Raw genomic sequence first — 11,916 nt, 5'->3', positions numbered from 1 at the left:
GAAGAAAGGGCTGGAGGAAGGCAACATGTCTGGCCTGGCAGGAATAGGCCTTGGGTTACTGCTGGTAATCCTGTCTTCCCCTTGTGGGATTAGAGAAGGTCAGAACATGTGGCCTCCTTGTCGTTTTTGCAATTTCTCTTACAGAAGAGGAAACTAAGATGTGTTGAAGTTAGGTGACTTGTCCATGGTTCCACAGCTAGTTGGTGACCAACCTCCTGTGAGAATCCAGGGCCCCTGAATAGTTATTGTTGTTAGCTGCCATCAGCACTGCCCCCAGACTTATGATGGTCCCAGACTCAGATGGCCCCAGTGTTTTGACCCTGTGTTTAAGAGGAGGAAATGCTTCCTGGGCCTGTGCTATCCCATGATTCATTGCGGCTTGAACCTTTGTGATCCTTAGGGTTTTCATTGGCTGGTTTTTTGGAAATAGGTCACCAGCCGTTTCTTCTTAGTCTTTCTTAGTCTGGAAGCTCTGCTGAAACTTTTTTAGCATTATAGCAACATACAGTCTACCACTGAAAGATAGGTGGTGGTGCATATGAGGTGCATTGGCTGGGAATAGAATCCAGGGCCTCCTGCAAAGAAGCCAAGAACTCTACCACGGAAGCAAAATTTGACAACACTATTCCACCCTCAGCCCTCCTCCTTAACACCCTTGTCATTAGGAAAGTCTTGCCACCAGAGCTTGCAGTCTTTTTCATATCTCTCCCTGGCTCACACATTCAGGCCTTTGGAAAGCACAGTTCAGGAGCGAGTTCCTTGGCTGGTTGGGGCAGGTGGTTAGCAGGTAGAACATAGGAGGGGTAATGAATCTCAGGAGAGGAGGGAAGAGGAAGGAGAATGTCACAAAGCCTAGATTTGTTTTTTCTTCTTAAAGGTGGGAGAATAATTTCTCTCCATAGAAAGTCAGGAAAATGAGCAGAGTCAGTATTTCCTTTTCCTTTTCAGATGAGACCTGTGTTATTTGCATGACAGCATCAGTAGATCCATCATCAGATATATGTGCAGGATTGTATCTGGGGCAAAGGGCTTCTTATGTAAGGCATACCATCTTCATACATTGAGACCTGGTCTGTAACATCCTTAAATGGCCCACGCTAGGGTCTTACCTTTTTTGTTGGTTCCCTTGAAAGTGTTGAACTTTTTGGAGAGGTCATAAAGCATCATGGTTAAGTCAGAGATTCTTTCTGCCTGGGTTTGAATCTTGCCTCTACCACTTACTAGTTGTGTGGCCTTGGACAAGTTACTGTCTGGTGCCTGAGTTTACTCATCTGTTGTAATTGTAGGGTTGTGGGTTAAATGTGTTAACAAATGTAAATAATTTAGAATAGTTCACAGTGTTGAAAGGAGAGTGATTTTCCTCAATCGTGCCCTCACTTCTTTTCTACCTCATACACACTCGTGTGTGTGTGTGTGTGTGTGTGTGTTTTCTTTTTCTTTTTTGACAGTATTTTGTGGAGTCTGCTTTCTAGCCTGCCTGCTGATGCTGAGCCCTCCTGGCAACTGTAACCTCATCCATGTTTTAGCTGTGAGCTTTGTTTGTGTTTGATACGTGTTTCTAAGTGTGGTGATGGCTCCTTCTTGGCTAGTGCTGGGAGACAGAAACCAGAGGATGTGCAGTATGCACTTCTAGATACACATGCTCTGGGTTCCCAACCTGGGGCACGAGAGGTACCTGTGGCACTTAGCCAAGACTTTTTTTTTTTTAGCAGGATGAGAATATTGACCAGCCTGCCTTCCCCCAGTGTTGAGTGGTGATGAGGAAAATCAGCCTTGTGTCTTCTTTAGCCTCATGTACTGTGTTATTTGCAAGGCATAAATGTTGGATCTTCCCATGTGCTGAAGGTAGTCATCTCCCTGCCTTTTTGAGCATTGGAATAAAGGGAGTGAATGAAGAGAGATTATGCTGACTTCTACCTTACAAGTTCAGAAATGGTGTGCTAGTGAGGGGCACTAACATTCCAGTGTATAATGGTGGCCTGGCTTGTCACTTGTGCTAAGTCATCTGTTTGTCTTAGGGAATGAAATCAAGTGAAACATTGTGGGAGCTTTACCACCCTTCCCTTAATCAGCCCTTAGGATTAATGAACACTTTTCCATCCCCTCCATGGAGCACACTGAGTACTGGGCATGGCATGGTGTAACGCGTGATGAGTTGGCTGCTTTTCTCCGTACCCGCTCACTTCAGCTCCCACTGACTGGGTTATACATGCTTACCAAGAGCCAGTTTGTTCCAAGCCCATTTGTATCACTGGTAGCTTGTTATTGTAATCAAGCAATGTGTTTAGATATCAGGTAAAATGATGAAATATGACTACAAATGGAGTGACTTTGTTCTTTTTTGCCCCTGCATTAAGTAGTGTCTATAGGCTCAATAAATCTAAACCACGAAACAAAATTACTGTATTGTGGCAATGGTTGTATGACATGATGAACATCATCAGCGTCATTGAATTGTGCATATTAAAATGGTTGAATTGGGAGGTGTTTTGTTATATATATTTTTACTATAATTAAAAATTACTGTCAAATTAGATGAGCGCTAATACTGAGAGGAAATCATAAAACTCTAAAATTTTATTCTGAGATTACTCTGCACGTCTCTACATTTTTACTTAACTTTAAAGAATCAGGAAACCACAGACAATATAATATGTTCTGATTCATGTAAGAAACATGCATGATGTGGTGCTCTTGCCAGTGACCTTTACTCAAAGAAAAGCCCTTGCCCTGTCGTAAAAGATGGGTGGGTGAATGCATGTTTGTATATGTTACATGCCGAAATAAAAGTATGTTGTTGTTATTTGCTGTTGAGTCGGCCCCGACTCATAGCGACCCCTCCTTGGGTTTCCGAGGCAGTTATCACTACGGAAGTAGGATTGCCCAACCTTCCTTCCGAGGAGTGGCTGGTGGGTTTGAACCGCCAGCCTTCTGGTTAGCAGTCAAGTGCCTTAGGCACTATGCTACCAGAGCTCCTAAAAGTATGTTAGGTATCATTTTTATGGACCTTGAGCTGCCCTTTTGAATTAACTTTATTCCTGGACTTGATCACATTAGATACTAGTGTTACTGCTGTTGTGCTTTAGTTGAGAGCCTGGTTTGGTGATTGGTAGTGGTTTTAGGAAATAGATTTTATTTTGTGTATGGTGTAAGCTTAATAAAATCAACTTTGGCTGGGCCTTTGAAGCTGGGGTTTGAAAGCAAATGAAGCTGCTTTATTTTGGATTTTAGTAGATTGTTTGGTTCCCTTGTAGACTTGCAGCATTTTGAGAGAGGTCTAATTCTCTCATTTGACAAATGAGGAAACCAAGACCCTGAGAGGTGAAGCTGTCAGTGGCGAATCGTGTGGGGTGGTCGGAATGAAGGAGGCAGAGCTGCAGCTGGATGGAGCCCTCCCTCCTTGCTAGCCTCCATCTTTAATCCTCTCTCTCTCGGGCCCAACAGCCAGAGATGGGATGTGCTCTTCTAGGTTGAGTTCTCTGGTGACAGTATTGATTTTTGTTCCCCTTTTGGGATAGGACCAACCTGGAGGCCTTGCAGAAGAAACTGGAGGAGCTGGAACTTGATGAACAGCAGCGGAAGCGCCTTGAGGCCTTTCTTACCCAGAAGCAGAAGGTGGGAGAACTGAAGGATGACGACTTTGAGAAGATCAGCGAGCTGGGTGCTGGCAATGGCGGTGTGGTGTTCAAGGTGTCTCACAAACCATCTGGCCTGGTCATGGCCAGAAAGGTGAGTCCATTTAAAGAAAAATGCACTTAATCAAGTTTGTCTTGATAAATAAGTAATTGGATTATTTCTCAGAAGACCTGAGAGACAGAGTGGAGGGTAGACTAACTCTTTCCACTCAGCACCTTTGTATGCTGTTTGAATTTTGGACTCATGAACTCATAGCTATAAGATTTATAGATAACCATACTCATGGCTGTTAGTATATTTACTCTCATTCCCAATCTGGAAGATAACAGCAAGTGACCCTTTTTTAGTTTTCTGGGTGTTGTAGAAGATATGTCAGGGTGCCTGTTCGTCATTTTTCCAAGTACAAGAGAGGCTGCTTTCATTCACTGACACTGATTTCAGTTGTTCTTCCCTGCTCCTGCCCTGGCAGTGGTGCCTTCATCTTCCTGCAGTACAACATCCACACTCGAACAGTGCTTGTCTTCAGTACCTACCGCTTGTCTAGCTTTCACCAGCTGCTTCAGCCTGTACTGATGACCACTGCTTCTGCATCCTCTAACACTCATTGCCTATAGCTCTTTTTAGAAGCTCAAGCTTATTAGGTAACCATTTCATGTGTTTGTCACTTGTCTTGTTAGCTGGAATGAGGGACAGTGTTAGGTGGACATATGGTGGCACTTGAAGCCTTGGCTAAACCTCAACCACATCAGGCTCCTGAGGTCAAAGAGAAATGTCTTAGGTCACTTAGGACAGTGTACGCCAGTTCCTTATTCCCTTCTACCCACACAACCTTTGAGTATGAACCATGTCCTCAAGGCCACTTTTCCCTCATCTCTCAGTTCCACAGGTCCTTTTGATGGAAGCCCTTCATTCAGCTTTGTACTGGGGAGTGGTGAGCCCCCTCCTTCTCTCTCTTGGCTCCCAGGAGCAGAGGCACAGCTGACTATGCCCTGATTACAGCTCTTCCAGTGGCAACATGTGCCTTGGTATATTGGCCCTCAGTGCTTTGGTTGGCCAGAAACTTGCTTATTAAAACTTTCCTGTTTTTATTCACCCTTGCCTTTAAGAGTTTAAGCATTTAAAAAAGGTTCCATTCATTGATTCATCCATCCGTCTGTCTGTCCATCCATCTACATGTTTTTAAAACCTCTCTTCCTCTCCTCTTTCTTTCCCCAGCTAATTCACCTGGAGATCAAACCTGCAATCCGGAACCAGATCATAAGGGAGCTGCAAGTTCTGCATGAGTGCAACTCCCCATACATTGTGGGCTTCTACGGTGCATTCTATAGTGATGGTGAGATCAGCATCTGCATGGAACACATGGTATGTGACAGCCTTTCGGTCTCTGGAGCAAGGTCCTGGGAGATGGGTAGCTCTGACCTAATCTTTGGTCCAGAATGTGACCAGCTGCCTTCTTGGTGCTCTCTGGCTCCACATCACTGCCTTAGGGATGTGAGAAGCCTGCTTTAGAAGTTGGAAGAGCCAAAAGTTGACAGTCCTCCTTTCTAGGTTTCTGCCCAGGCCTGAGATGGCAGAAATCTTTATTTCTGATCAGTATCCTGAACACATGACCCCAAGATTTGGATGTGGTAAAATATGGTTGATACAAATTTATTTATTATATGCAATGCTGTGTCCTAGGCACAAGGTTCTGGGATTATGAAGGTGAGCAAGATAGTCCTGTCCTCAGAGAGTTTATAATCTATTTTAAGGGCAGCCAGAGGAGTTCTTGTTAGGGTAGGGAAGTAATCCCCATTGGTGGAAGGAGGAAGGCAGGTGAGATAGTATTCATGGGTAATTATATGCATATAAGCTGCCAATCTTTTTACCATTAGCAAAGAGGCCCTTATCTTCCCAGTTACGAAAAATAACAATAACAGTGATGATGTGACAGTACTAATGATAAGCTAGCATTCATTGAGTGTATACTGTGTACATCATCTGACCTCTAACTCCAGTATACCTTATTTGTACAGTCCCACCACACAAGCTTTGTTGTTGTTGTTGTTATGTGCTGTTGAGTCGGACCCGACTCATAGCGAACCCTCCTTGGGTTTCTGAGGCAGTATCACTGTGCAAGTAGGTTGTCCAACCTTCCTTCTGAGGAGTGGCTGGTGGGTAGAAGGGCCATATTAAGTAATTCAGTGTACCGCACTATATCAAGCACTGTTCTAAACAAATGAATATTTTATTGTATTTTCACAAAAATAACTATGTTAGGTGAACATAATGTGTTAATGGTGGATTATTCTCCATTTTACAAATGAGGAAACTGAAGTTATTCAGAGAAATTGAATAACGTATCCAAGGTTATGCAGCTAGGTATAGGTAGAATTTAAACCAAGGCCTGATCTCCAAGCCTCTAATGAATAGTGGTTAGGGATTGGGGCTCTCTTTCCATCCATAATGTTTAGAACTTCAAAGAGAGTGGCCAGCTTTTATGGTCACTGTTTTTTTCTATCCTCATTAGTCAGTATGGCACAGGAGACTTTGGAATCTGACAGATGTTTGTTCACATTTCCCTTCTCTACAAAAATCCAAGTAGGGACTTTGCGTTGTTTGCCACTGTGTCTCCAAAACCCAGAATGGTCCTGGCACATAGCAGGGACTCAGTAACTATTGTTGACTAACTGTGCCATCTTCTTCTTGTGACCTTGGGCAAATTCCTTTAACTTTCTGATTCTCAGTTTCCTCATCTGTTAAATGGCCATTATTTTACCTACCTTATTATGACTAATTAAAATAACCAAATGTAAATCTGGGATACTGCCTGACACAGAGTATATATTCTGTACACATTAGCTTTTGCTCTGTTCTCACTGTAGCCAACAGTTCAGAGATGCAGGCTAACCTGACGAGGTCTCCATCCTCTGTGACTACAGTGCTTTCAGTCTAGTGCACTGTCTGTTGGCTCATTCTCTGTGTACTTCCTGACTCTCTAGAACTGACTGACCTCTGAATTAACAGCCCTGGTACCAATCCTAGTGACCTCCAAGTGAACTCTCCCCAGGGAGGCTTTTCTTGTTGGTGCCTTCATTATTTTGAATGTCTGTTCATTTTAATGATCAAGAAGTGCTGTTTACACTCTTATAGGCATCTGCTGACATTTGTGGGTACCATATGGACTGTAAATTCAGAAAATGTGTTCTGCATGTCTAAAGGTTATTGAGAAAGGTCTCATTCCTTCTTGCTTCAAGGGGAGTGAAGCAGGCTCTAGGAACCACATGAGCACTTCTGGCTGGGTCCCAGCTCTTGACCTGGGTGCACATTATTTTTTACATGGGTCTTGGCCTCCCTTTGGGTTTTAACCTTCGGTTCTCTCCTGTTCTTTGCTGTGACAGTTTTTCACAGCTACGGCAAACAACAACAACAACAACAACAGTCCAATAGTTTGAATTAAAATGTATAAATGGCAGTAGAAGTTCTGGAAAGCTAGAAAGTGGAGGTGATGGAGACAATGGTGATAAGCTAGTGATAGGAAAGGCCAGAGTAGCTTTCGTTCCTCTTACATCTTACCAAAATGACAGAAGGTGGGTGATGGCATGACTAGACATAATAGCAGCTAGCTTTTGCTCTCTCATCACCACTTGCCAAGTCCTTTGCACATTATGTAAGTTATTGATCACAGCAGCCATATCACATGAGATGGATTATTGACCCCTTAACCAGTAGATGGAGGAGGGAGTAAGGCCCTGAGAGGTTTAGTAATTAGTCCAAGGTCACATAGCCAGTAAGTGTCAGAGCTGGACTCTAACCAGATCTACTCTCTTTAAATGTCAAACTTTTTCCACCTCTCTGGGCAAGTCATATACTCTCTCAGGGTTTTTTCAGCTATGCAGTGAAATGCTTAGACCAAATCTTCTCTAGGGGCCCCTCTCCATGCTAACATCCTATGTTTCTGTGGTTTTTGGCACTCGGAACCAGTCAGGGTTTTATATCAACATTAATTAATTAACATGGATTCAGTTTTACAAACACTTATTTTTAGTGCTTGTTACATATAAGGTGCCATGTGAGCTGCTGACAGAATGCAGACATCATGAACAGCATCTCTTCCCTCCAGAGCTGTTCAAAGGCCGTGTGGTTGTGTTCTAGGACTACCTTTGTTGGCTCAACTCCTGTGGGGTCCTCTCTTGGTTAGGAAGTTAAGGGGAGGGGTGTTAGTGTGGGCATGAAGGCTTTTGAGCACCAGCCATGTGTCATCTCATGCCTGTCCTCTTCTGAACCATTAGAAATTCTTCTCTGGGTTATTTCCAAGTTCTGTACCACTCAGTTCCCCCTTTAATAGGGAAGCCAGGAGACCCTCTGTAGAGTGAATGTATGATAACCATTTTCTTTTATGCTGTCTTAACATGGTTTAGAGGTCTTTTCTGGAGTCCAGTTTGTTCCTTTTGTTGAGCAGCTGGTTAAGCCCACTCTCCAACCACTCTCCTTATAAGGTTCTCATAGTCTTGGCTACCTGTCCTAATCACTCTGGTGTCAGATGCTTAATAATTAGGGACAGTCTCTACCCCCTCTAAGCCTGAAGCACTATTCAGAATGCCTAATCCCCATGAAATCTAGCTAACTCACCCTGCTTGCCATACATAAACCCTCTCCTACAACTCCAGCTTCTTATTACCTTGTCCCTGGGTACAACCCCCTGGGTGGCCGTGTTATGCCTATCTATCTCTAGAAAATGAGTATAATAAATCTGTTATTTTCCATGGCATCCCTCACTCCTCTTTCCTGCACTGCACCTGACTTCTAATCCCACAGATCTGTTAGGACAGTGTTCTTGTTTCAGAGGTTAGGATTACACCCCAGATGTTGATACGTGGTTGTGTATTCATTTACTCAGGCCTGCTGGAGACCGCTGCCAGCTTCCTGCCATGTAGGATAAGACAGCTTTTGCATTTGTCTCAAATTCATGTGTTTTGAAAACTAAGGATGCATCTTCATTATTCTGGAATCCTTCTTTATTCACTCCTGTGGTTTCATGGATGTTGATCACATCCTGTACCCCTTACTCTACTCTTCTGCCTCCAGAGCCTTCCTCTCCAGGCAGAGAAGATGACAAAGGACACAACAGGGATTAGCTTCCCATTCTTTTGGCCTATTTCCAGGATCTGGAGGTCAGCTTTTTTCCCATGGATTTGGTTCTCTGGGAATAGTGGAATCCTCCCACACAAGCCCCCAAAGCAGAAGATTTCTCTGAAATTACCCTGGGGAGCCTGAGCCTGGAACATGACTGTTAGAGGCTGGGAAGGTTAAAACAGAACAAAACTTTTGAGTAGGCCAAGCAGAGTGTCTGGCACCTATTAGATGATATGTGCTAAATGATGGTGAGTGTGGCCAGGATGGAGGAAGGCATGGTCAGGCCGGGGCTCAGCGGGAGAGTTAGGCCTTATTACCAGCAATTGGGCCTTCTGTTCCCAGGTATACCTAGGCCCAGAGGACAGCTGGAACAATTTGTTAATGCTAGTAGAGAGGCTCAGAGCTGCCAGGGGGTCTAGACAGGACCCTGAATAGAGTAGGATTCTGGATAAAGCCCCAACAGCCATGAATGCCAAAGTGGCTTTCTGCCCTTCCCTTGATCTCTGAGCAGGCCTTTCTGCAGGAGAGTTGCTGCAGAAGCTGATCCTGGTCGGAAAACTCTGTGACTGCTGTCTCCGTTTCTCTTTTGGGATTTCTTCTTTGCCTCTGATTTAGCATTTCAAAGGTGTTGTCATTAGACCTTTGCTTAGCAGCATGCCCCATCTTCTGAGGCTCTTTGTTCCTTTGTGACACAGTCTTTGTATGATGTTCTGTGGCATTCACGTTTTTTTCCAACACTTGATTGTGAAAAACATGCAGAAAGTTGAAGGACTTGTGCGTGTGTACCCTTGAATTCCTCACCTAAATTCTATAGTTTGGCTCTATTTGTTTTACTCTGTATTATACATCTGTCCGTTGTATAAATCATTTTTTTAAAAAGAACATTTTAAAGTAAATTTGTGTCATGAGCATTTATTGAGCCTCATCTTCTAAACCACTCTGTCAGGCTGACCTTTCCTAGAACTAAGCTGTGCTGGAACTGCCCGGTCTGAATTTTGAGACCCAAGGAGGAAATGGGTGCTCCCTGATCAGAACAGGAGTGCTCTTATCTTTGGGGGAAGTAGATTCCTGCTCAGGTGGTAGCTCAGCAACCAGAGAACTGGGTTTGATGATTCTCATGCAAGAGTAAAAGCTTTTGAGCTATTATTTTCATAAAGCATTAGTCTCTTCTATAGAAAACCTTCACAAAAGCACCATTGACTTAGTTAATAATTGGCTTCTAAAAATAAAGCACAATTTCAGCAGCTTTAGTCAGTGAAGGCAAGTCCTTGGTAACAGCGAGGGCAAATTAAAAGGGTTGGAAGGTTAGTTTTAGGCAGCTCTGGGTGATCCTGACTGTGGTCCATACCCCTTAAATCTTTGTTGAGGTGTTTATTTGTTGATGTGTTCATTTGGGGAGAGACTGCATAGGCTACGAAGTAGGGTTGGCTATAATCTTTATGGAAGCTGATCACCAGGTCTCTATCTTCCTTGGTACGTACCACTGGGTGGGTTTGAACTGCCAACCTAATGGTTACCAGTTGAGTGAAAACCATCTATACCACCCAGAGACCTGCCCCTTAAATATTGCTAATTTAATGATTCGTACCAGTTAAAGGGAAGAGAGCTAAGGATTGTTCCTTTTTAATCCTTACCAACACCCAGGGAAAGTATAAACGCATATACTAGTTGCAGTTAGATATGGGGCTACCTAGACTGCTGTGTGGGTCGATTGAGAGGCAATGCTGTTCATTGACTCCTTGGGTGGCACAAATGGTTAAATGCTAAACTACTAACTGAAAGGTTGGTGGTTCAAACCCACCCAGAGGCACCTTGGAAGACAGGCCTGATGATCCTCTTCTGAAAGGTCACAGCCTGAAAAACCCTGTGGAACGGTTCAATTTAGCACACATGGAATCTACTTAATGGCAACTTTTTTTTTTTTTTTAAATAGCATCTCTCTGAGTTCCTGGGTTCCTTGGTGGAACAAATGGTTAAGTGCTCAGCTGCTAACAGAAAAGTTAACGGTTTGAGTCTATGCAGGCCTGCTTCAGAAGAAAGGCCTGGTGATCTACTTAAAAAAAAAAAATCAGCCATTAAAAAAACCCTATGTGCATAGTTCTACTTTGACACACATGGATTTGCCATGGGTGGCAATTGACTCCAAGGCAACTAGGTTATTTTGGTTTGTTTGTTGTTGTTTATGTCATCTCTGGAGGCGCCTTTTGATTTGGGTGTGGTTACCTGGGCTATGGTGTGGCCTGATTTACCTCGAAGGGCCTGTGGCATTGTGAAGACAGCCAGGATAATAGGATCCGTAGCCAAAGCCTCAGACTGGGTTAGCAGCTTGGGTCAGGGCTCTTGGAAAATCAGTGTGTTTATAGAGGGGACAGTTCTATTTCGTTCTAGATTTATGACTCCATAGTGACATCTGTGTGGAGATTATCTATGGCTCATTTGAAATTTTAGGTTGAATTTTAGAATATTCCACTATGCTTCTGGGCAGCTGATCTACCATCAGATAGTTTGTGCTAGGGAGTTTATTATGATCACAAGGCAAATATATTCAGGAATGTTAGTGTGCTGGGGAGAGCTGTCCTGCATTGGAGAATTCATATCTTCCCCACTTCTCTTTTTTATTAGCATCAATGATCCAAAGTTGACTGTAACAGAAAGTTGATTGATCCAAACCATCCTTTATATACACAGAATTTAAAAAAAAAAATGTTGTGATAAAATGTATATAACATAAAATCTGCCAAATTAACCATTTGTAAGTGTGCTGTTCAATGACATTAATTACATTCATCATGGTCCGCAGCCATCACCCCTGTATATTTCCAAAACATTTTCATCACCCTAAGCATAGAATTTTAATGTTGATAGTCTGTTTTTAGCATTGTGTCAAGTAATGCTTCCTGGGAGGTGTGTATCCTTGAATGAGTATTGCTTATTTTCTTACCTCTTCTAGAGAGAAAGCAGTTATATATTTCCCAAACACTGACTTTGCCCAAAATAGGTACTTGGTAAGTATCTGTTAGTTGATTTATAGATTAATTTTTCACTTTCATATGTGAATTCAGTAGTTAGAAAAGACAAAACACTTACTTATTGTAAATTTTCTACTTATTGTAGAAAATTGATAAGCAATAGGAAAGCACAAAGAAATAACAAATACAACCCCCC

General features: G+C 43.0%; 1 protein-coding gene across 1 annotated transcript in view; it reads left to right on the top strand.

Moving 5' to 3' along the window:
- The window catches only part of MAP2K1 (mitogen-activated protein kinase kinase 1), a 128,956-nt gene that overhangs the window by 59,070 nt on the left and 57,970 nt on the right, over positions 1-11,916 (top strand). The window contains exons 2-3 of the mRNA XM_007957545.2: positions 3,519-3,729; positions 4,852-4,998. Of these exons, the coding sequence (XP_007955736.1) occupies positions 3,519-3,729; positions 4,852-4,998 (358 nt within the window). The remainder of the gene's footprint in view (positions 1-3,518; positions 3,730-4,851; positions 4,999-11,916) is intronic.

The sequence above is a fragment of the Orycteropus afer genome, unplaced genomic scaffold, assembly GCF_000298275.1.
Source record: "Orycteropus afer afer isolate SDZICR_OR568_19922 unplaced genomic scaffold, OryAfe1.0 scaffold00015, whole genome shotgun sequence".
NCBI lineage: Eukaryota > Metazoa > Chordata > Mammalia > Tubulidentata > Orycteropodidae > Orycteropus > Orycteropus afer.
This window is presented reverse-complemented; position numbering and strand designations above follow the sequence as displayed.